We start from the raw sequence: 26,580 nt of genomic DNA on the forward strand, positions 1-26,580 counted from the left end.
GTTGCTATACATCAATACAACCATTATAGCCCAAACTTTAATAATATGTCTGCATTAGGTGCATAGTAATTACATAAATTGCAAAAAAGTGCAATAAACTACAAAAAAAATTGAAAATCGTTTTTGTTTTTTTAACATATATTTCTAGTTAGAGAAATTTAAGAGGCTTATCCCTCAAAACTGTAAATACAAAAAAGTTGCACAAACTAGTTTCCCACCACAGGAAATTTATTTTGAGTGTCTTCATAGTTTTATTTTTGAAATGCACCAATTTTTATATACTGCAGGAAAAACGAAAATAAATATTATAGTGCAAATTTGCAAAATAACAGCATATGCATCAAAATAAACTATTTCCAGCAGTGCAATATGAGTCCTAAGCATCCCAGAAACGACACAGAAAGTCATAAACTCAAACATAACTTTTTAAAACACAAGTATAGGCTCATAAGGCCCCGATCGTAAAAAAAAAAAAACTACATTTCCGCAAAATGACGTCACTTCCGGTTTCGGGCAGGTCATGCGGTCATGTGATAGTTCGCGCTGATGGACGTAGGAAGTGTTACAAACAGCTGATCGGATCGGCGAAGCGTGTTTCTGGAATATCATGTTTTTGTTGCTGCAAGTGATTTTTATGCATTTTTGCAAAGCTATATGTGGAAGGAAATTGTGACCTAGGACAAGCTGATAGCATAAGATGTAAGTACAACTCCTCCGGTTTCATATGCAAAAAAAATTATTGCACTAGCTTACGTGGTTGCAGTGCTACCGGGATTTAAAAATAGTTACGCAAAATGGAGCGTGTCCGCTCCGATCGCCTGTAAAGGGTTAAATTGTTACCCAGTCTCTGAAATCACCACCCTGTTTTCCTATCTCCAGCATTGATTCACTTCACAGGATATTCCAAATCTGTTTAGAAAAAGCCATGTTCTAAGTGAATCCCCCAAGCTAGGGGAACATATCATTTTATGTATGAAAAGGAAAGGGGGAACGAAAGTACAAAGTTTGTGATTTTACTAGGCATGAGCAGCGCAATCTACCTTTAAGGTGCCTCATCAAAAAATGTTACACAGGTCACATCCCAAAATAAATGCCAACTAACACCATTATTGTTGCATTATGCGTGGATAAACCTAACTGCACTGCTCCATGAGCAACCCAGAAAAACAATTCTGCAGGATGTGTTTTTGTAAACACAAGATGAGCTGAAAACTGACAAAAATCAAGAAGCAATAAGAAAACAACCATAAAGTACAGCACGGTGCTCTACAAACCCCACTCCAAACAAGTCTCCAGATTCTTAGAAGATGACTGAACACCCATAATTAAAGCAGCTGTAAAATTAACTGAAAACAAAACTGTATTTCTTCGTGTGTGTGTGTGTGTGTGTGTGTGTGTGTGTGTGTGTGTGTGTGTAAGTAAAATACAAAATGATGTGTTTATAGTTGTGACATGGAGCTAGCAGTGGCTGCACACTCCTGATGCCATAATAAACTTCGTTTGAGCACAGAATGCGTTTATAGAACTGTTGGGACATAGCGTAAAACTTCAAAACACTTAAAAAAAAAAAAAAAAAAAGTTTGATCATTGGCAAAAAAAACCAAACAAACAAAAAAATCAATAGCAACATTGTGTAATGCACACCAAAAGACAAAAAATAAATAAATCTCTGGATGCAGCAGCCAAAGCTGGAAACTAACGCAGGTTCTGTAGTGAAAAATCTATTCCTGGACCTCTCTGAAAACCACTGTCAGTGAACACAGTGGATCACTGAACGCAACTGAAATGTTTACCATGCAAAGAAAAACAAAGCATAGATGTACAACAGTCTCCAATAGGCCCTAGTTCATTTTAAGTAAGACTAAGGTTTAAAAAGGAAAACTGTCTGCATAAAAACTGGACACTGAATGGCCCACGAGATCTGTTATTATTCCACAGTCCAAAATTTCAGTAATGAAGTTACATGACAGCATAGCACTGTATCTACACCAGCATTTGATAACACACTGCTTTCAAAACTAGAAGAATTGGTTTTCTCATTTCAGCGCCCTCCAAGCAAGCACTGTTTAAAGATGAGGTGATCCTCAGTGGTACCAAGGCTCCAAAACCAACATTTTACTGTTTTTTAAAAAAATTTGATGCCAGCAACACATTTCCGAAAACAAAATTTGCCTGTACATTTTATGTGCTGGCCTATTTCCAATTAAAGATTGTCTTACAAATGTATATTTTACTCAGATGAACCAATTTCTTCGAACACACAATTCAGTGTTTTACCATCTTCCACTCAGAGCTATGACAATAAACACAAAGTGAAAACAGCCTTCCCAGAGAGTCCCACATTTGGGATTTAAACCTTTCAGTATACTTTTTTTATAGCCATGTAGACAACTAATGTTATTTAACTGGATGCGTAGGGACACTTGTGACTGAGTAATGTAAACCTATCCCTAAAAAATAATAACCAGCATGGTAGAATAAACAAGTGACTTACCATTTACAGGAGTGGTGGCTGGCCCAATGCGATTCTGGGCGCTGGCTCCTCCAGACAGGGTTCGGTTTAGTCCCGACACAGTCCAGCTAAAATCCCTAAATCCTCTGCGTGACAAATCTCCACCCAAAGGGTGATGAGATAGCGTCCGTGGTCTGAAGTGCCTCCAGCGGCAAGATTTAATGTTCAAAAGAATCTGGCTGAGGTCCTTCGGTTTTAATGACGACAGGGGTGATGAAGATGGGGGAAGGTGGAAGGAGCTGGCTGGGTCCGAGGTATTGGTTTCTGAGGTACTGGCGTTGGAGATGTGGAGCGGAGAGCTTGGAAGTGGTGAGGCGAGTGGTTCGGGCTCTGGGTCAGAGTCCAGGCTCTGGCAGATGTTGTCTACATCTGTGTGCGCTCTGTCCAACAAGATCCTAAAACATCAACATGTTACGTGAGCTTTTTACTACCAGTCATTAAAGGTCTGTTTACATGAAAAACATGCTTTAGTCATTAACAGCACAACATCAAGGTCCTACGATAATGACTGCACTGAGTGAAGCATTTCCCTGTGAAACAATAAAAATGTTCACTGGAGAGGACCTCATATAGTGGGCTATTTCATGAGAAAAACAGAATACTTTTGTAATGACATAAGTCTAGCTTATTACTTCATAGGTTCAGCTGGGTAATATTTAGCAAAAAATGAGACAACTGCTGTTAGAAGTACAGCCTTATCACTCAAACTGCAAGGCCATGTTCTAGCCCTAGTAAAAAACATACAGAGACATTTTAAGATGTTATAATATTTAAAATTGTGCTTGAAATGTCAGAAAACAACCCAAAACATAATGCACTGAAGCACAGTACTACAATTTATACGTATGTCTTACAGGTTTTAGTTAAGAGTTTATTTTTTTAAATAACACTTTATTTGAAGTTTAAGACCAACTTGCAGTTAAAATACACATTAAAACTGAACATAATCAAATCAGTTCTTTGTGTTTTTAATGTATAGTTAAAAAGTGAATGAAAACATTTGAGACCATTCCAACTTTAAAACAATTTAACACCTTTAAAGAGTGTTTGTTACAAAATATCTTCTTAAAAAAAACAAAACTTTATCAACCTACACACATCCTCTTAAACAAAACAAGGCAAACAACTGAACCGTCACTGACATTACAAACCCCACAGCCACACTATTGTTAACCCACTTTCCATGCTTCCTAACACGATCAAGTATTACCATAGTACATTATACTGAAAAGATGTTTCAATTCAGAGCTAGAGGAATCCTTCAATCTCCCTTGGGGAAGTTGATAAGGTCACTGCAGACACAAACAGAACATTGCTTATCTCATGTGTGCCCGGGGAGCAGATACTGTGTGACCCTCGTTTGGTCTCTTTCACACCTGGCACTGAGGAAGCTGCTACCCAGCTCGGTGTATTTAACTGTCTGTGTAAATACTGAGGAGATATCAGAAAAGGCTGCAGGGCACATTTAAGTTTTGTTTTTTAAACTAAACACATGCTACAGTGACAGGTAAATCCTAAAATGGGACTGTCATGTTCATTTCACCTGCCAGCTTGATATTTATAATAAAATGTGCCTGCCAAACGGTCGCTGGTAACCTGCCAAAGAGTTGGAATGGTAAACAACCTTGGCAGTGACAGCTAACACTTGGCTCAATTTCCTCTGCTCCATTTGATACTGGCAACATTCCTAAACACATTTCATATTTAATTTCTCCAGAATTTGGAGAAGTTGGTACATCATGAAAACCATGAATAGTAATACCTTCGTGTCACCCTTATTGTTCTTCATGTCAGCAACAAGGGATGAAGTGCTTCGCAAAAATAATTAAAGAAATAACACTGTTTTTTCTTTTTTGTTAGAGTGGGGTGGGGCGGGTTGATTTACCCAAATGATCAACACATGCATGACCCTCAAAGGCTCTGTAACAAACAGCCAGACTGAACTCACCTGCCGCCTCTGGCCACACGGCGCCTTGACAAACCTATGCAGCGCCTTGGGATGTTCAGCGAGGTCAGACAGTAGCGGAAGCGTGGATCGCCGAGCCCACCATCTGACGGGCTTACCCAGGGCCAGCTGCCACTCTCGTCTGGACGATACTGAGGGAAGATAAAGGGGAAAAAAAACAAAAAACGATTAGATCTGAGAACAAACAGAAGTTGAAAATAAAACAGGTGATTTCATTATTGCATTGTTCTGTCCAGTAGAGTGTGGAAGAGAGAGCAGCCAGACTGGCCAGCCTGTTGTTGGCACTATAAATAGAAGCACGGGAGTCACAGGAGGGCACTCACAGCGTAGTACTGACAGCCGGCCTTCCTCCTGAACGCATAGCAGCCATCTGGATCATTCTCTTCTTCTGCCTCTGAGGAACCTGAATGGATCTACACGACACAAAAAAAGTAAGTAAAGGAAAAGCTAGGGACTTCAATTCATGCCCTCCTAAAGGGAAAATAAGAAATGTATTACTAGCCAAACATGGTTTTTACAGATGGAGCACACAATATCACTGCTTTCAACTTCTGTTCCATGTTTGTTCATGTATAATATTAGTCTCTGTAAAAATCCCACTGAAATTGCATCACAACCGAAGGGCTGGAACCAAATGTTACCTGTGAGAATGGTTCTTCATCTGAGCTGGGGAAATCATACTGGTTAAGGTCCTTGGGATTGAACACAGGGGGCCCTGAATGTTGAGGCGCTGACATAGGCAGGATTTTGGGTTTCTTTTCATATTTCCTTTTGGTTCGAACTGCCTCCGTCTTCTCAGGCTGTGAAGAAGGAAAGGAAATGAAAACATGTTTATACTGCAGTCTGTGTAATCAAGAACACTTTTTCATACGCGACACAATACTGCTGGCGGCAATTGAGTGTTGGTGGTCTATGCACAGGCGCCTAGAGTGTGTGCAGAAACAACAGCAAGTAAAGAGAGGCATTGATATGCAGATGGTGGCACGTGCCAGATGCCGCTGCCTAGCCAGATGGCTGTCCTCCCCCTCCCTCCTAAATCTACCCCGTGCCACCTTTCACCCCCAAACTTCCCCAGTGGGACAACCCCTCCCTGTCTGAACACGATCCAACTTCTGCTAGGATTAGTAGGATTTCATTCAGTCCTTACACTCTGGGGACAAAGCAAACAGAGAGGCAGGGAGGCTACAGTGAAGAACGGCTGTGCCTAATCACTGTAAAAAATAAGGGTTGGAGTGACGAGGGAGGAGGGGTAGAGTTAAACTGAAAATGAACGTGTGTAAATAAAAGCAAAAGGTCAGCCAGCTGGTAAAGGGGAAGAGGAGGAGGCAGAAGATAAAAGAAGGGGAAATGGGTGTCTCATTGCAGGGCAAGGGGAGAGCTGGTGGACACTGGAGCTAATGAAGTTCCGATGACACCGAGGTCACAACTGTGCAAAGTAATTAAGTGCTATAATATGTAAACAAAGGGACGTTTAGCTTTATATCATTACATTTAACGGATAAACAGGATATTTATTGTGGTAAAACACTGTCCAACATTTGCTCCTGTGTGTTGTTAAGAACTGTTATACTATAATAAACTTAAGTACAAATTTGCAGTTTCTTATCCATAAGGGAAATTATTTTTAATAATTTAGACCTAGTTGTCATTTCGAACCATGCACCCTTTCAAAATGAAAATGCCAAGGTCTGATATGACTCAGTGTGCCAATACAGAGTACAGCATTAAGCAGCTTGAGTGAATTGACTCAACTAAAGGACGAATTCAAAGTCAATACAATTTCCCGTAGTTTGCTCATCATTCTGTATCCACACACACACACACACACACACACACACACACACACACACACACACACACACACACACGATGAACATGTCCTTACTTTCTTGTAGTCCTTCATGTCCAAGTGGTCCTGATGTCTGTACTGGTTACTGCTGGACAGGGGAATGATGGGGATGGTGTAAACAGGCTTCACCAGAGCCCGCTGTGCCAGTGCTTCTGCCATCACCTCACTACCAAAGTCTGGCAACACATTCCTGGTGGACACAGAGAGAAAGGCAAAATATGAGGAAAATCAAAGCAAAGAAGTTAACATTTTTAGTAGGGGTGCAACGATACACTAAATTCACGGTTCGGTTCGATACTTTGGTGTCACGGTTCGATATTTTTTCGATACAAAAAATGTTGATGCCTTTTTAATTTGTAATTTATTAAAATTATAAATATATATTTTAACTCAAAAGTACAGTTTTTTAATTTAATGTTACTGAAACAACAATAATAAAAAAATTAATCTGATCGAGAAAAAAATCGCTAGCTCCGGGACGTCGGGCTAGCGATATTGCAAGCCCTGTATCTGATTGAGGAATCACTCATCTTTGGAAAAGAGAGTTTATTACAGAGAAATGGCTCTTTCCAAAATAAAAGCTATACTATCCACTTCTTCTGGGCTATATTCTCAGCAGCATATTAAACATATCAGGTCCCCATAAGGAGAATCAGCCTAGGCAGAGTAGTCGAACGCAGATCCACTGAGCTCTCAACACAGACAGCATCGTCAGAAGAAAAGTTGATAAAATAAATAAAAACAATTTGTATTGTTCGATACATATGCATACCGAACCAAAAGCACTGTATCAAACGGTTCAATATCGATACGAGTATTGTTGCACCCCTAATTTTTAGTATTACAACTGCACTCCTGCCAACTTCAGCTTTATCAGCTCACACAGTAAGTATGAACAATTATTGGTAAAACAAAGCTCAATCGGATATTTGACAAAAGCCCATCTATAGCTGATCCAGTTTACTACACAATAAATCAGCAGCAGTGTATGAGTTGCCAGAAGGAGATAATGCATCAATAAAAAAGCTGGAAGTGTACAGGATACAAAGTAATAGTGCACTCAACTCCAGATCTGTGAAGATGGACAGAGTGCCCGGTTTTTACTGGCGATGACTTCTCTTTTTTTGCTGCATATTTGTTATAGAGGACGTTAACAGAAAAGTAATGGAGGGTTGGCTGCCTTAGAAATATAGAATGCTTCCGAGTTTCACAGTGAGGAGCAGAGTTTGTTTACTTAAGACTGGTATCGGATCAGAAATGAATAGTTGAATCAGTGCATCCCAACATGTCAGTTCAACAATAACATTAGACATAATAATACGAAATATTACACACTTAGGTTCAAGTTGTTTTTATTCGCTTCAGTTTTAAATATTGTAGATGACATACTGTCATGAAAACCGCTCGGGCTCTAACAGATGCATCTCCCACATAGTTTTAGTTGACTATATTAAGCTTGGAAATTTGTGTAAACTACTTCAATTTATCACTAACATTACCATGAATAATGTATAACTGCTAACATCATGCAACCACAGTTGAAACACAAAAGAACCTAAACTTCAATGCACAGTAAGGGCTTGAGACACACAAATGACAGACTGCACCCACCAGACATTACACCTGAGCCCCTCTACAGCAGCATAGCATCATAAAGTGACCGGGAAAAACTACCTACTGGGAACAGAGTGGTCCAGTCTGAGAGTGAGCACTAGCTGTGATGCGCAGGCAGAAACCAGGCCGGGATAACAAGAGGAAATTGAAATGTCACTACAAATCAAAAGCACTTCAAGGAGAAGGGTCCAATTTAAGCTCACGCTGACAGCTACTTTCAGAGTAAATTCATTCCATTCGGATGTCATGTTTAGATGGATTGCAAAGGCTCCACTGGGGGGTGGAGGGAGGACAATCCAAAATGGAGTTTGGAAAACACAAAGTTTATATTTTATAATACAGAGATACCCTGCCTCTCGCCCTATGACAGCTGGGATAGGCTCCAGCGCCCCCCGCGACCCTGAAAAGGGATAAGCGGAAGCGAATGGATGGATGGATGGAATACAGAGATAGAGTCCACTATACTGCTTAAAAGACTGGGGAAAGCAAAGCCTTGACCAGGACCCAGACATCACTGAGCTAATGTGGTCCAAACACTACTGAATAAACAAGGTGAACTTTGCATGGAAAAGTGCATTTAACTGCGACCCCAATTAACAGGAGCAGTGAAGCCTGGCCTTACAGAAAATATGTGGTTGACTTTTGTATGATCAGTCATGCAGACAAGCATTGTGCTGAATTTCAGACTTGGCAAGTAAACAACAGGCTAATCAAATATGAAGGTTCACCACATACACTGTCCAAAACACCACGCTATTATCATCTCAGCTTCTTAAGATGTTATCAGAAAGCATTCCCAAAACAGGACAAGGGCACAGCCGTTAGCTATTACCCTGAATGACCCGCTTTTGAAAATGTCATCCAATCAGATAAGTGGGGCCTGTGGTTTGAGAGTACAAGTGAAAAGGTCTCCTTTATAGCAACTACTTGTCTGACAAGGTGCAGTTTAGTCAACTTTCTTACCTCTTTTCCACAATTTCCAGTGTGAGGTGCAACAGTTCCCTCTTGCTCTTCTCTCTTCTTTTGATCATCTCTAAGATGGTGACAGCTCGACTCAAGTCCCTGCGCAGCTTCAGCATCTTCTCATATGAGGCCTCATCATTCTTTCGATTCTGAAAACAGAGCAGTGATGATTCAGTGTCAGAAATCTCAATTCCAATATTTTGCTTGTGAATACTGTATCAATACAGAAGCGTAGCTGCAATAGACAAAAGGTGATTAATCACAATGTTACTGCAATAGTCAGCAAATCACACAATCTAAAAAAAATCTTTTTTAAACAGCAAAATAATGTCATATTGTGAGTTAAATATTGTGATAATCTCATTCCGTGAGGTGTCTGGTGGATGTCACCTTAAATTAGTTTCCATTTTAACTGAAAATCTTTAAAAAGGTTAAGGTATGGAAATATTCAACTGCTCATCTTTCATCTTAGGGGAACACTACTGTAGGGACAAAATATTTATCTGCCTCATCTGAACCACTTTAAAGCCAATATGTTTGGACCATACCAAAACCCATGGAAACTGCTTATATAATTACGTTGGTAAAAAGATAATACAAGGGTTCTAGGTTTTTATCTTCAAAAGTTGGATTGGTGAAGCCCCAGTAGAAATGTAGGTCAGCATAATTTATGTCCTTTAATTTGCCTTTATCTTACTCATTTTTGGCTAGAAAGTCCTACCTTCCTAGTTTGCATCTTCTCTGTCCGTCGGCGAAAGGCCACATAAGGGTCGCAGGTGCTAGAGCCATCCCTCTTCTCCTGCTTGACGCTGGGGATGAGGCAGCCACCCTTGCTGGTTTTCCTCTTCCGGCTCCAGTAGTCAAAGACCTCCTTGATCAGTTCATCGTCCTCCTTCAGCAGCAGTTTGGCTTCCTGTAGACTGACAAGCTACAGAGCAACACAGGCCAGCCCAAGTTAGTGTAATGGCCTGAGCCACATCATTCTGGAAATAATTATTACACATAGCTGAGCACTTAAGTCCAGCTGGTTTAAACAAGCAGTCACTATGAACACACCAAGACACAACAAAACAAAGGCTTTAGATTTTAAGCAGTCACGCTGCCTTCAGGCACATCACATAAACTCATATTTTGTCTTTTTCAATGTCATGTGAAGTGCTTATTCGTCAATAAATAGTAACTTTTAAAGAAACCACTGACAAAGAGAATAACAGGCCTCTCAAATGACTAAAATACAAGTTAAACATAATGGAGTAATGCAAAAAGTGACTCAGAGTGTACATTTTATTCAGTGTAAAGTGAATAAAAAGACTGTGGGCATGCAAAGCAATACTTTCCCCACACAGGGTTACATATACCTGCTGTCCACTGCCTTTTTCCAGCCGGTCTATCATTTCTTCAAACTGCAGAGCAGTGATTTCCATTTTCTTCTTCAGCTTATTCACAAACGTCTCATCCTCTGAATCTAGGTCATAGTCTGGCTGCTCTGTATCCAAACTAAAAGCTGTGGGAAAAAAAGAAAAAGAAAAAAAAGAGCTGGTTACTGGAGAGACAGATGCAGCCAAGAAAATATTTCAAAGACATTGCAGGAATGAGGCTGCTGAACTAAACAAAACATCACTTTTCTGAACAATACCAGCAGAGGCTGCAGTGTGTATCAAATTGATGAATCAATATTGGATAACTATGACACATTTCAGTCAGCAAAGCCTGGGCTTACAATACAGAGACTTTATAATTCACCATCATTTTGTATTTAGCAACAGTGCCTTTCAAGCAATGTCAATAACACAACCCATAGGATATGAACTGCTGAAGCCTTTATCTTCAGCCAACTGCAGCCGAACTATGCTCAAAAAATAAACAGCATTTTATCATAACAAAGCGCTGTGCTTCAGTTTAGTTGTGTGCTTTCACCCATTCAATAAGGCAACACTTTAGGACAAATATGAGATGTGAATGTAATCTACCATTTGAACATAAATATTGCCCCTGGCTTTGTATTTTTTTGGCCCTGCCAATCTGACATTGAGATTCTGCAGAAAATAAATTCAAAGTGGCTGTCACTACTGTGGCCCTCGGGTGAAAAAATAAGATGTTTACTGAACAGCCACTATCAGAGCCACTGTAATCAACACATTAACCTGTCAAAGCCAGTGGCATTTGGAAAAGCTTGCAGTGTTACCCTCACCGCCCCTACATTTAAAATGTTAAGATGACTGCCAAATTATGGTGAAAGTATCTGCAACAGCAGTCTCAAAGTTTGACATTTCACTAATGCGAACACAGGACATTTCATGGCTACAGTAAATGCCAAACAACAAGACTTAATCTTAAAGTTTTCTTAAGAAAAAAAAGCAACAACTATGTGTGTCAATATTATGTCCACATGAAAAAGCACTAACTTTCAGAAAACCGTCCAGAAAACAAAACATACAATATAAATACACATCTCTTAGAAAAGCGCTTCTAATTACTCACAGGTTTCTCATCAAAACCACAAACACTAAAATCTCTCAATCAGCAGGATAAACACCCTGAAGCCATCCGGTGCAGCCAAACGGCAACATCACCACATGCTCACAGACCACTAACACAGCTAAGAAGATAATCCACTTGCACGCAGCCTGCTACTCACGCTGTATGTGAATAAGCTGCTTTGGCATTTTGAACTCCCCGGGGTAGAGGGACTCGTAGTGCGTGATGTTGCACTCCGCCTCGGGGACGGGGATAACCATGTTGTCCCGCTTCTCGCCATATACCTGCTGCGCTGAGATGGCCCGCTGGAGATGGTGCTCCTGAAAGAGAGAAAGAAGCCGCTGTTTAGAAAAAAATGCAAAGACTTCTGCAGTGATCAGTATCTTGATTTGTCAAGAGACATTTGTACACAAAGAATTATTAAAAAAAGAAGGAAAAAAAAGACTCCGGATTGTTTCTTAAACCATCTTGTTTACAAGTTGACAAACTAAAAAAAAATCTTTTAATTACTTCAATACTCATTTTACACATCACCCCCCCATTTCATTCTGTTGTGCATCTGCATGTACGTACAACAGTGTGTAATGGAAACAATGACAATGAGTGATTTAGTTAAGACCAAAAGTTGTTTCATTATGAGGTGCATGATATCGTTTCGCTGTGCTTGCACAGGACTAATAACCATAAGCAGTCCAGATGTTAAAGAACGCCAAGTGCTTAAAGTATTGTACTTAACAGGATAATAAATGTGATCTGTGGCGTCAGACCTCTCACATTAAAGAGATTACAGCCTAAACCTCTCACTGGACGAGCTCCAGAGGAAGGTCTGCGAGGACAGAGCTGTGAAATGTTTCATGTACATAACATCGAGAATCCGTATGTAAAACCAAAGGATGCACGTCAGGAGTGGCTGATATTAGCCTTTTTCTGCAAATGTCTTAGGCTGGCCAATGTTTATGGTCTGGCTGGCTGGCTTTCATCAGTATATTGGCAAATAAGATGGCAGCGGCTGATGTTTATCTATTGTGTTGGCTCAATTTTGCGCTGCCTAAATGTTGTTTTCATTCTGGAGATTTCTTTAGTTCCCTGGCACAGAAGAAATAATACAAAAAACACTGGCATTGCTTATTGCTCCGACTGATTGGTTTAAAACATCTGTCACACTGTGAAATACAGAATTATGAAATTCTGAGCCAATGCAGATGTTTGAAATATTTTGGCTGATAGTAGACTGAGGTACTGTTTACATCTTGTGCCAGAAAAAAAAAATCTATACTCAAATTTACACCCAAAATTAACCAGGATTTAGTTTAGTTTTTGTCTTCCTTGAAATCAACACCAGGATAGTAATGTTTTCTTAGTTGGGCTTCATTTAGTGAAGCATAAACGCCATTGTTGGTTATCAAACAGCAATAGATACCACAAGAACAATCACAGACTTCTGTTAAATAAGGAACCCCAGACTCAGCTTTGTAAATCCAGCCTTTCGTATACCTGTTTAAGAGGCAGGAAACCCCCTGCAAACCAGTTTAAAGTCTACAATCCTTTTATCACACTAACCTTTGAATGAAATAAACACAGAAACAAAACAGAAATTTACACTTAACATATAAACATCAGCTACTGCAATCTTATTTGTCAGTGCAAAGCATGATGGCAGTTGTTCAAATACAAAATGTTCCAAAACAGGAAAGGCCTGCTACATGAATGGTCATCTCTCCATCCCTTGTGAAACCCTCACTGGCTTCATATGGTGCTGCCAACATTTCCTCTTCCTCTAGGGTGTATTCATCATCAAAAGTCAGGGACAAACATGTCAGCCGCTGGGTCAAAATAAAAATCGCACTCGTTTGAACATCCTGCACCTCCTGGGTGTGAATCCTCTCCAGTTCCCTTCGCTCATTATCTTTCAGTGTTTGTGTAGCATTTCTTAGCTGTCATTTTAAACCTAATCTCAATTCATTTGTCTAGGCTTGTCTGACAGGCAAAGCATAATATTTATCATAGTTTGTTATGTCTATATAATGTATGCCAACACAGTAATGATGTCTCAGAGAAATGAGTCATCAGCAGGAGAACAGCGTAGGAGTATCAGAAAGTGCACTGCCATGTCAATGAGTTTGGAAAGGTGAGCTTCACAGTCAGCCGAGTTGGACTTTGTAGCATGTGCTTTGTGGCAAACACCTCTTTTTGAGCACCCCTCAGGTAACCCCACTATCACTCACAACAATGACTCATTATTATTTACTGCATCTCTCAGGTGGAACAAATGGAGAGAGAAGAAAAAAGTTTACAGATATTCTGTTGCCTATGTTGAGCCAGTGGATCATATTAAAATACCTGCAAAGTTTCTTCAGCAGCAAATCTGGTACTCCAACTTGGCAGCAGAAGCATAAACGTGGGCAAATGACTCAGACTGTTTGACTCTTGAACTCAGCAAGTACAAAATGTTTTCATATTACACAACTGATAGTTACCTGAAATATATGTTGTTTGGAAGAATCCCACAAAAATATGAATCTTTTTCCCCCTGTATAAAACAGTGTCTTAATTTTCCAAACAGCATACTGCTCCTCGTAGGGCTGTGCGATATGACCAAAATCTCATATCCCGATATAAGAATTCTATCATCCCGATAACGATATAAATCACAAAAATGTAACATTTTCTGTAAATTCTGTGAATCTCGGGCAGCTCGACTTGCAGGAAGTGTTTCCAGCTGCGCGTCATGTCGCTGGAGTCGAGTGTTTTAACCGATGCATGAAACGATACATTTTTAGACATAAGTTGTAACGGCTGCCGTTTTCTTTGTGAGTATTTATTACACGGCGTGCTGCGGGGAAAAGCCTGTTCTAACGTTTGAGTCTAAGGTTTATTTTTTAGCACCTGACGGCTCTTTTTTAATTCTCATCCGTAAATAATCTTCAAAATAAACTGAATCACATGAAAGAGCAAAGTCTCAACAGGATCTTGAGCTTTATTGTGAAAGGTTTATGTGGAAAATAAACAAGCAGACACACGGTGGTTTTACCGTTGTTGTTGCTAACCACAACGCATAAAAACAGGCGCTTGTCCGTCCGTAGTGTGGTTATTAAAATATAAGAGAAAGAAAGAACTGTAATAAATTAATATAGCCACTACAGTGACCATTAAAACGATGAAAAAAATATTGCCGTAAACAGTTTATTTTGCGATACCCCGAAACAAACGATAGCGTAAAATGAAACGATAGACGTTTTTATATCGTCATCCGATATATATCGTTGTATCGAACGGCCCTAGCTCCTCGGAGTTCAGAATCAGTGTTATTACTAAATGACAGGAGTTTAAGCAAAGCTCTCGCTTATGCACTGGCATTAAGATCTGCATGAAAGACACTGCAACTTACTAGCACTGCACGCTCACTCTGTAGCGCACAATATCTGTAGGCCTTTTATTTGTGGTTGATGCAACAGACGGCCAATCAAGTCAAACCAACTCAAGATCCGTCTTGCTCTAACAAGTATTTTAACAGAGCTCCTACTCATTTTACACTTCACACACACGTTTTCTCAACTACAGTTTATTGGCTAGAATCTGAAATGTGGGTCAATGTTAAGAGATACCAACTGCGCCTGGCAAATATGACCACAAACAAGCATTCCCTGACAACGACTCAGTTTTATACACTTCCACACTTGCATGGGTGTCTGAACTGCCTTAAATAAAAATTCAAAGCCACGAGGAGCTCTGCATGGAGTAACAGGGGAACCATATCAGAGCTGTGAACTGGCATCAAAGGACACAGCATGTGCCCAGAGCTGAACCATCTGCCCCTTGTAAACCCATCAAGCACAGTCTACGCCAAGAAAAACATCTTATTGTGTCAACTGCGAAAGTGTTCACCACTGAGGATTTTAGACATCATCCACAACATCCTAAATCCCAGCATTTCCTGCTTGCCGCAGGCTCTAAAAGAGCACAAGAGAGAAATACACAACTTTTTACCAAGCACTAACTTAACCACAATCTAAAGCTTGAATAGCACTCTCAACCAAGACTCAATTTGGCACGGTTACACAAATTGAAGGGTCAGGACAAAAACAAAGAACCAGATTTGGCTGCGACTGCGAGCGTGAGCAGGCTGGGCAGGCACACTTATTAAAAATTTCACACAGCCATGTTCACTGCCCACAAACACAACTTCCTGCAAATTAGCCAACAGCTCTGTGTCATTGTACATTTAAAAAGTCCTTCCTGGGTTAAACCCAAACTGCAGAAGCTGTGGTTCTCTGAGCTCAGAGACTTAAAACGTTAAAAGTTACGCTTTGCACGCACATTTACATCAGACTTCTCATATCTAAATTAAAAGCATAGTTTAAGTCTTTGAAACACCAGCCTGTATTGATAATTACAAGCAAAAATTGAAGCACAATGATGCAAGAAATCAAACCACTCCAAACTAGTATTCAACTGAAATACATTTCTTACAAAATGTACTTAACTGTTGTCTGCACTGTTACTCAGCAACTGTTACAGCTCAGAGAGTACTGCTTATCAAAGCGTTGTCTACTGACATGACATGAGCTTATGTAAACTACATGTTTGACTGGCACAGTGAAGGATGCGTTTGCTCATAAAACCACCACAAAGACACTGCCCTCTCTGAACCCTACCGTCTGACATGCTGATGAACCCAGGAGCTTTGTGAGATAAGGAACCTGCATAAAGCGTGCACGTAAGGTGCCAATTAAACCTGAGCCTGGCCCAGACCTGCCTTTGCGAGCTTCTATAAAGGATATTGGTTCGGCAGGTTGCAGCAGGCAGCCCTGAGCCTTCTCTGACCTAAAGATATCCTGATCTTTCACAGCTGTGATCCTCACAAGCATGGTTCACAGCCTGGGATTTCCTCTGCAGAGGAGTTGAGAGTGCCGGATAAAAGGATTTTGTGAATGGCACATGAGAACAAGTGAACCAGGTTATTACGGGACCCACAGCAAAAGCCTGTGTTAGCCAAACTTTCAAGTTGATGTGCCATTATGCTGTTTGAACTTTCAACAGTTTTTGGATGCTGAAAATTACTTGTCCCTATGGTCTTGCTTCCAAAAAAGTAAAAATAAGAAACTGGGACTTTAAGTAAATTAAATTTTATGCTTTTTCTTATATCCTGCTTTGTACAATCAAGTTACAATGATGAAATGAGCATATTACAAAAAGCTAAAGGTTCAAATGATGAGTTTAGCATATTTACCAGTATCATACAAGGCCTGAAGCTCAGCCTTCACACTTATCTGAACACAATTTCTTTTCTGGCTCTGCATGATGTCAGTGAAAGCAGATCTCTCTCATATGGTCAAATCAGGGAACCAGCTTAGGGTGAGCACAGCGGCCACTCCCAACTTCAGGTCAATCCTTTTGTTTGTAAGATGCAGCCAATAAGAAGAAAGCTGGCTTAAATTTAGAGGAGCTTGCACAGTTTGCATCACACAAAGGACGAACTGAGGGGCTGCAAAGAATTAGTTTGAGCAGTGGATCATGCAAAGCTACTCTAATAGCTAATTAGTAGGCTTACTGTTCATTTTATAAGAATATGATGATTCATGATCATGTATTAGCACACTATGCTTTGTAATGTATGCATTTGACTTATTTTGGTACAGACAACGTTTTTGGTCTTGTGACACATCTAGTGCAAAGTGGGCACAAATAGTGAAAACAACTGGATACAAAGTAGCTTCTAACGGCTTTCCACCCGAGAAAACACAATCTAATATTGAACCTCAGATTCTCTTGTTCTTCCCACACAAAATGTTCTGGGACTCAGTGGCAGTTATGCTTTCTGTCACGGTCACAGATGCAGATCGAGGAGAGACAAATGAAAATCTATTTTTCACAGCACCACGCGTTCCCTCCATTAAATGTTCCCAAGAAAAAAAATAGATGACTCCAATAAAAGTTGCCATGGCAACAAAAGTGTGGCCTCCAGCAGGTGTTTTCAGCTCAACATGCCCAGAGGAAGGCGAGGAAGTGAGGGTGGTGCATTTCAGCAAATCCAAGAACACATATTGTGTAAAATCCACAAGTACTGCTAGTTTTCCACAGATGAGAAAAAGTGATTTATGTTGAACAACACTCAAAATTCAGTGGAGAAACAATGTCGCTCAATATCAACCCTCACAAAACATCACGCAGGTGCATAAGTACTATATGATTAGTATGGGAGAGGGGGACGTCCTTTCAATTTAAAGCTAAAGTGGTCACGAATGCAAGCCCCCTCTAAAGTATTAACATTTTAAATTTAATAAAGGTTAACTTGACACATGCCCATACCTAATACTTGTTAAATGACCCTGTAGTCGAGCTGTAATATGGTAGCTTTATGGACGTAGTGTGCACCAGACATCATTTTTGTCCATTTGGTTTTTTTGAAGGAGATCCACACGGAGCATTTTGGTGGCTGTGTTTTGTTTGGCTTTACATGTTTCTCCTGTTTGCACAGAAGCATCCAATTTCACTGTGCCACACATTTTAGTAACACTACCAGAAATCAGTGACAATTCTAGAAATCACTCAATTTAAGACCGTTAGTCGATTAAACAAACTGTTCAATACTTTGTGTGTTAATAAATACACACAAAGAGAAATCATGACTGCAAACAGTGTGAAGGATAGATGTAGCTTCCAGGACTGAAAAGCGTATACCTGACAGCCAGCAGGGGGCGACTTCTCTAGGTGAATAAGGACATTACTGTTACAGATGGGAAAACTAGCCTCAACTCCCTTCCCCTCCATCAGTAAACCATTTCCTGCTGACTTAGCATCATACTAAATAAAACATTGAGACAATTCTGTAAATTATAATTAAAGACAGGAGGATTTACTGGCTGACGTATTGTGAATCATAAATTGTGGCGTCGCAGGGACAAAGTCCACCTCTAAAGCATTTTAATTTTGTAGTCAAAAACGTGGTTTACAGATTTACCTTTTAACTTCCCCAGACGTTATGGAACAATTCAATGTGAGTGTAAAGGTAACAGTCACTGGAACACACAAACTATTTACACTATGCATGACATGGTGCAAGCAAAGATGTCCTGTTGCATTGCAAAAATAGATTGTGTCAGAAGTTAATTGTTTGCCAGAGGTTTGAAGGTTTAAATGCTGATGAAATTAGTCCCTTGATTATATTATAACAACAACAACAACAAAAACTTCCACCTGATTTAGATTCTGGTTACACTTGCAAGCTAAAATTATGAATTAAAGAGACAAAGTGATGCACATGCATTGTGACGCAACAAACACTCACAAACTGTGCCTGCTGGTAAGTTAGAACAACATAACTCTCAGCCAACATTTGGGTATTTAGTCAATGCAACAACACCCCACTGTTCCTGGACAGGATGTGGGTCAGGGAGCTAAGCCACGCACAGGCTTTGAGTAAAACTGTCCTCTTTATCTCTTCTGTCACACTGTTATGCAATTTCTGCTGTGTATGTGCACAGCAGGTTGAGGAGGGTATGAAAGCAGGATTTCAACTTGCTTTACATCCCATCTGTGGATCATGTTTGTGTCTGCTGAGGCATCTCAGGTGGTGTATAAAAGTGAATTAGAAAAAGTCAGTGGGGCCGACCAGATGAGCAGGTAATGCATGAGCAACTTAAACTTTGTGTACTATCAGAAAAACAGCTTTCATTTCAGGTATAAACTCTAAATGAAAGGCTTTGTGGTCAAAACATATAGACCAATCTGTCTACAGGCAAATGCAAATTTGTGTATTTGGTTATAATTTGAATATGTGTAATCTCAAAACACGTGAGTAAAAGCAGAACAATATACTATAGTGTTAAAAAACAAAAATCCGACTAATACCACAGTACAGACATCTCAGTGGGCCAAACTCATGCAATTATGAAGGATTCAAGTAATAAATAAGTAGTTGCAATAAGACACTTTCATAAGAGTAATTTAAGCCCAATTTTCAGAAACATAACTGAAATTCTCTATCGTCACCGTTTTCTTGCCATCGACGCTTCTAACCAATAAGATACTTGGAATATGGCTCCAGAAAAGAAGACTACATCCACGTGCTGCACTACACGAATGAAACTTCCCCATGAATGGCACCGTCATGGCTACACCATGCATGTCGTAACACAGTTTACAGGAACTGAACCACGTATATGTGAAGAGGAGTGCCGTTATTAATCATAAAGCAGAGCTCTGGGACATATTTTTAAACTCCGCGTTCTCCGCGAAACAGGCAGCACACATGGCAGGGCTGTGGCTGTCAACACGAGGCGCCTAGCTGTCAACCGGGGCTGAAGGCTCAGTGTCTCCCCCTGGCATTCGCTAACGAAAAGTACACCACGTCCAAGGCCTATCCCGCTCGCCTTTACCAACGAGAAAGTCAACAAAATGGTGGAACAGATAGAGGTCACGTGACTTCTTTGTGCATTCAGGTACTGCTTAAAAGGAAATAAACGGACACAACACGGCTTACCAATAAAATATCACAATATTGCAACCTTACACAGCCACTCGTGGTGAAACGGGTTAGTAGAATTCAGTTTTCATCGAGCTCTATCGTGCGCACGAAAGAGAAAATATGGCGGCCATTTTGCACAAGCTTGCGCAGGCAACATAGCGGCGCCTCGCGCTATGAAAATGCCGCCAAAGATCCACCGCCAGTCGGGCAGCAATAAAATAACATACCGATTCCTCCTCTTTTTCCATCCCCGTTGGCATCTGCGGTACTGCCCGGTTGATTGAGGCATATTCGTGCAGGTCCGGCAAATCCTCGCAGCGGAAGACGGGCAGGGGCTTACTAGCATCCAGTGCCCGTGCCCGAAACGACAATTTACTCATTTTTATAATAAAAGATGCAGCATAAATCTATTCGATCTGCTAGGAATAACAGCAGGTCTGCCTCGAGTTCTCATGGATGAATCTGTGACGGTCTCTGAGAGTCAGCCGGTCGATTGAGGGCGGGCTTGGGTCCGTAGCAGCGCGAACAGAGCCGGGCAGGCCCGGGTCTCGATCGCTCTCTGTCGGTCTCTTTCTCTCGTAGGCACCGCTGTTCCTCCCTGGTTCAATACGCCATTGCCAACATGGCGGACATTACAAACTCATGCAGCTCACCGCTCGCTCCAAGCGGCCCAACCCCCTCGATCATACAAACAGCCATTCCCACGCAGTTTCGCACGCGTGCGCGCTCGCGAGACCCTTGGGGTACGAGAAAAGGGAGGAAGGAGGGGCTGAATCGACAGCGGGGGAAAAAAAAACAACAACAACGCTGGATGCTGATGATGGGATGTGAACTTCCTAGGCTCGGGATGTTCTCATGCTGTTATACGACAGGCTGATGCTGACGTAAGAAAATACATATATTTTACATCTTCAAAAAAAAAAAAGTATATATAGATATTGTTTTTAAAAAATGTAAAAAGGACGTAACTCATTCATTATGCCGCCACATATAGACAGATCGTATTAAGGACTGACACACCACCCTAACTCAGAGGTTTCACGGGTGTTTTCTAACACAGCAAGGACGCAATTCTTCAAACTTGTATCGTGTGTTAAAATTATTATGAACAACCAGAACATGCTGTATCAATTAGTGAATTGTTTTGCAAATATCGCCACCCTGTGGTGCAAACACTACACTTTTAATTATAATTGGACTGACTTGTGTTCATGCGAATGCACAAAACGTATTAACATGGTCAGAGCCAGGAAGTAGTCCGATGTGTCGTCATCACAGCCGCAACGTTACGCCCAAATACTACAGAAAATGCTCTAGAAGGTGAAAGCAACAGGAACAAAACTGGTTTAGGTTGAGCAATAAACAAATATGTATTCTGGCCTTATTTGTGTTGTTGTATGTGAAGAGCAGTTCACCCTGGAAACTGAATATAAAATACACTTACTGTAAAGAAGTTAATGTCCATATATATATATAAATGACAGTATCTTTTATATATTATATTATTATACACTATTGATCTATTGACTGTAGTGGCCATTGAAATACGGTGAACTCACTATCATGTTCATGAAAAGTATGATTTAGATGATTTCAGTTTCATGACATTATGTGTGCCACCAGAAGATGGGCACACTGGTCATTATGGGATAAATGTGGTCAGTACCAGCTTAGTTCAGTTACTACTAAGGGCCCCAAAGTAAATATCCCACAGAACATCATCCTGATCCATTAATAAAAAGCAGTATGGATCCACACTTTCATGTAGTTTACAACAACTTGTGACCCTTCCAAATGTCACAACAGAAAATGAAGACTCAAGCCTGGCAACATTTTTCCAAACTTCTACTGTCCAATTATGGTGAGTACTTGCAAACTGCGGGCTCAGTTTTTTGTTCTTAGCTGACAAGAGTTACACTCAGTGTAGTCTTCTGAGCTGTGGATCATCTGCTTTAAGGTTCACTGTGTTGTTCATTCACAGATGCTCTGTGTAACCACTGAGTATTTGACTTACTTTTACCTTGCCCATTAGCTTAAAGCTGTGTGGCCATTCTCCTCAGACCTCTAGCATCAACAAGGTACTTTCTCTTTTGTGAGCATTTTCTGAAACCCTAGAGACGGTTGTGTGTGGAAAAATCCCAGTACATCAGCAGTTTCTGAACTACTCAGACCAGTCCATCTGGCACCAACATCCCAGGTTCAAAGCTACATAAACCATCTTTCTTTCCCCTTTCTGATGCTCAGTTTGAACTTCAGTAGGTTGCGTTGGCCATGTTTACATGCCTAAATGCATTGAGTTAGCACTAATGAAAAGGTATATCTAACAAAGTGATTACATCCCAATGTAAAAAAAACAACATCTGAATCCAGGAAGCACCCTTATTTATATCATTTTTCAAGTGCATCACTTTACTAAGTGACCTTTACTGTGCATTTCATATTTGACAATGTGCATCTTTTTGGTGCCTGGCCAGTAAGAATAAGAAGTACCCCAGAGCAATAACTCTTTCTAATCGGTACATACATGCCGTTTTAACCACAACAATGTTTCATGCCTTTTTTGGCAACAGAAACAAAAATACACTGGTGCATATAATGCTTTAATTTTTTAAGTGTCAATTTGCTGTGATTAACTGTAGCTTCATCTCGCCGAAGCTTCATCTTCTCATTGGTGGTTGCCAGTACAGGAAATGCTGCAGAAAAGTAAACCTACCACCCTGACTGGTTCTTCTTTAAAGATGTAGTTTACATCTGACCAAATGTTAGATGACACATTTCTCACTTTCATTGGTGCATCATTATCAGCATCACAATTTCTCACTGCAGAGAGCTGAAATAAATCAGGGAAGCCACCAACTTCCAAACTTGTTCATTTCAGCAAATCTTTATCACAGCACATTTGCTGGTCCGTTTCATTTAATGGAACAATAATTAAATGCAATAGCTTCTTCATTCTTGACCATTAAGCCATTAGCTGCATGAATTCTTGTTTTCCATTTTTATAGTTGATCAAGAAAGTAGGCAGCCTGAATAAGGATATTTCTGGCTTTATGAACACAGCACTTTTTACTTTTAATATTACTGCTCCAAGATGATTTCTCGGCATGCAAACATGCACTATTATACACAAAGACTCAATACATTAAAAACTACAGCATTAATACAGATATTAGGAGGAGGCACAATAGATAGGGTTGAACGCACAGACCAGCTAGGGCCTTTTTGTGTTAAGTTTGCATCTTTTCCCTGTACATGCCTGGTCTCTCTCTACAGATACATTGGCTTGTTCCATTTCCTTGATTTCCTTGATCATTCCTGCACTGCAGCCTGTTTGTTCTTATTTTTATGCCTCACCCTCCTCCCCACTTTTCCCAGTTCTCACACCCCTCATTAGTACACAAGGATCTGTCTGACCTGGGGCCACTGCCAGTCCTCACCAAGGCCTTCAAATCCATAAATCTCAGACCTGCTACTAGCGAAATCGATGTTAGATTAAGCGGTGAGTCTAAATTCATCATAAATGTGAATCTATGTCTCTTTGTGTTAGCCCTGTGACAGATTGGCATCCTGTCCAGAGTTGTACCCCACCTCTTGCCCATTGACAACTGGAATAGAGATTGAAAATGTGACGTCATTCAGGGGTAACACCGCAAAGGATTCTGGGAAGTCGTGGCAAGAGGTACTAGCGCACACAGGCTTTCAATTGAAATCTGTTACACAGCGATAAAAGAAGCAAAAAAAAAAAAAAAAATGGCAAGAAGCTGTTGTATTATTAACTGCAATAGCCGGTCGCATGTCAGCCACGGGAAGCCGACGGGTAAAGAGATCGGTTGTTATCGGATTACATCGTTGAAGAGAAATTGTTCAAGCCATGTTTCCGAAGTAACAAAGAGGCGACGGATGGCCTGGATTGCAGCCATTCAAAGACCAAATATAACGTCCCAGAACACTCCAGCTCACAGGTTAGTCTGCTCCAAGCATTTACACGAAGGTTAGTGTTTTGTTGTAGTTAATACGTCATTTTTCTTAACATAATTGGTGATATAGTTTACAAGCAAGTCTGGTGCTGAACAGAAATTGTCGCGCTATGCTCCTTTGTTTATTGTGCATAAATAGTGAATTGTCCTGACACAATATTGTGTTTCGCTTCTGTTATTATGGTACATTGACAAAAACATATACTTTATTCACAGGATAAAACAGTTTTTTTGTATCACTAATTGCCCAGTACAATTACAGCATACAATATTATTGTCACTGCTGCATTTCTGTAATGCGTACCAGAAATTATTTCCACTACTAATTAATTACAGTTTAGCTCAAAGTTCCCATTAATAAACTGTTAACGAATGTGTATTTATGAAGACGATTTGTGAGACTGGTAAACTTACATTTGTTCGTACGATGGTCTTTCGTTCTACACGGTGCATTTCAAGTTCCTGTACCCATCCGTCGGTAAACTGTACCTGGGCTTGTTGCAGTGACCTGAAGTTACTAAACTTCATGAGTGTATGCACTCACTCCAAGAACCGTATAATTAGCGTGGTGAAAGTTGGGCAGCACGCGAACGTATTTTGTCCACTCTGTGTGCTCGTACGGGTCTAACCCTTTCACTCCTTTGATTTTTTTTTCCTCGTATCTTTCTTTGACTTTTCATCAAGTCTGTCTTTGTACGGACCGGCATTGTTCTCCTTCGTTTTGTACATACCTTTTTTGGGGAGCAAAGACAAAGCAAGAAGGTATTGGAACCGGAGAATGAACGTTTTGCGGTGCTGCAAATGCTTGCATTTGACGCGGTACTTGGATTGTTTTGCCACGAGTTCCCAGCATGCAATACGCAAAAGTCACATGGTCTATCAATCTCTATCCGGTCGTTAAGTCTGACGTCACTAGCCGTGCCTGGGCCTAAACTCCGCTGCAGGTCCATATATCAAACGATCACTATGGCATTACTGAGAGTTGAAAAACTGTCTAAAGTCTTTCATCTTTAATAAAATGATCAGCGTTCTGCTCTACCAGGTGTAACAATTGAGTTTAACATCCAGGCATCCATGAAAACGGAATTTATGACATTTAACGGAGTTAGAAGTTAGCAGGGAGTTAGCTCGCTAGCTTCTATCTAAATACAATATAGCATGTCCTGACTGCGGGGTTTTGGAAACAAATTAAAACGTACAGCTCTGTTATCACTTCCAGCATAAATGAAGACAGAAAACTAAAAAGCAGTGACGTTTGTAGGGTTACTGAAGTTGGGCTAGCTGGTATATAATGATGTGCTACGTGACCGCTAGCGACACAGCTATGTTAGCATAATATAAACAAGCTAACTTTTTTCCCACTCGATAAAAGTTAACGTGAGTGTTCTCGGTGGTCAGAAACAAATGTAATCGCATGGCAGGATGGTGTAAAAGGACCAAACTTCAGCCAGGAGAACAACTGAGATAATCCATCCACAATACGAGGTTAGTCATTCATATACTGCTGCATGGGCTGGGCTGTAGTTACATCCTAAGGTTTTAAAAACTGAGCTTAAATAAATGATTAGCGGTAATAAAAGCGAGGGAGGTCAACAGTGATCACTGACTGTTTTAGGAGCTTTTTGAGATTAAATCGAAGAAAATACATAACATTAAACATGTTAACAACATAAAAGCCATATTAAACGCAGACTACTTTAGGCCCGGAAGTAGGATTAGTCGCGTCATCACTGAACAACCGGATAGGCCCCAGCCCTACTACGATCCTGAATTGGATAAGTGGAAGAAAACCATGGAAACCAGCTACCCTCCCGTTACAGTCTTCATCAAAATCACTGAAAATAAGAAGAAACGCAAATAACCTGAAGAGATGGGTGAAAATTTTTGTGGCGATGAATACAAGATCCAGGCGAAGATTTTGGTCACAATAATCGTCATCCATTTGGGAGACATAGGCTGACATCTGTAGACCATAATGGAGGCCTGTGAAACAAAATGAGTCAAAAAAGAAGAAGTGCTTATAAACATCATTATTACTGGAAGTTATTACTGGAAACAAATATAAATTCTAAGCCCAGAAGACATCTCGGCATCTGCTGTGAGGTTATTTTCTCTATAGGACTCTTTAACTCTGTATGCAGGTTTACAATGGAGAAAACGTCGACAATTTCTACATCTGCTATCTACGTATACACTAACGCTGCCAAGTAAATGTTTGTACGAATGAATTTTCCCATATCCATTGGCTTTGGACTGTTTTGAAGCACACACAGCAAGTTTTGCTCCTGCAAAAGAGTACACAGTAGAGTAAGCCATATATGGTGGAACAGATGGGTAAACAGAACAGGACACGACAGCAAAAAAGCTGTAAGGTATCGTTTTAGCAAATGACAAGCAATTGGGCACCGCTTCGACCCCCCCAAAAATGAGTTTTCGAAGGCTTTTTAATTCGTTCAGTTCTCAAGACCAGACACAGCTGCTTGCACAAAGAAGAGCGATAGAGATGCTAGCTTAACGCTAGCTTAGCCCAGTTACCCTGACCCTGCGCCATTTACTAGCCAGCTAACAGTTTGCGGACAGCCACCAACAGTTTCATTTGAGCTCGCAAGTGACTTTAAAGCCACAACTTTCGCTTCCCAAGGATACAACACGGGGAAAACAAGCTTGAGCTTGACTCGCAACTTACCCGGTGCCAGCAAACCCACAGGGGAGGAGGAGGATGGTGATGGTGGCAGTTGTTCTTCTGGCTGTCAT

General features: G+C 40.5%; 1 protein-coding gene across 4 annotated transcripts in view; it reads right to left on the bottom strand.

Moving 5' to 3' along the window:
• The window catches only part of LOC113029328 (enhancer of polycomb homolog 1-like), a 36,706-nt gene extending 10,126 nt beyond the window's left edge, over nt 1–26,580 (bottom strand). The window contains exons 1-10 of one of the 4 annotated variants that reach the window (XM_026180157.1): nt 26,513–26,580; nt 11,543–11,702; nt 10,263–10,408; nt 9,626–9,832; nt 8,905–9,053; nt 6,364–6,517; nt 5,120–5,278; nt 4,802–4,891; nt 4,461–4,609; nt 2,495–2,907 (exon numbers count right to left, since the gene is read on the bottom strand). In XM_026180157.1, coding sequence (XP_026035942.1) covers nt 2,495–2,907; nt 4,461–4,609; nt 4,802–4,891; nt 5,120–5,278; nt 6,364–6,517; nt 8,905–9,053; nt 9,626–9,832; nt 10,263–10,408; nt 11,543–11,642 — 1,567 coding nt within the window. In that variant the 5' untranslated portion in view covers nt 11,643–11,702; nt 26,513–26,580. Of the gene's footprint in view, nt 1–2,494; nt 2,908–4,460; nt 4,610–4,801; nt 4,892–5,119; nt 5,279–6,363; nt 6,518–8,904; nt 9,054–9,625; nt 9,833–10,262; nt 10,409–11,542; nt 11,703–20,076; nt 20,536–25,688; nt 25,745–26,512 lie in introns of those variants that run through there. The other 3 variants (XM_026180158.1, XM_026180155.1, XM_026180156.1) reach the window with 3 other exon arrangements.

Source organism: Astatotilapia calliptera, chromosome 9 (assembly GCF_900246225.1).
Source record: "Astatotilapia calliptera chromosome 9, fAstCal1.2, whole genome shotgun sequence".
Taxonomy (NCBI): Eukaryota; Metazoa; Chordata; class Actinopteri; order Cichliformes; family Cichlidae; genus Astatotilapia; species Astatotilapia calliptera.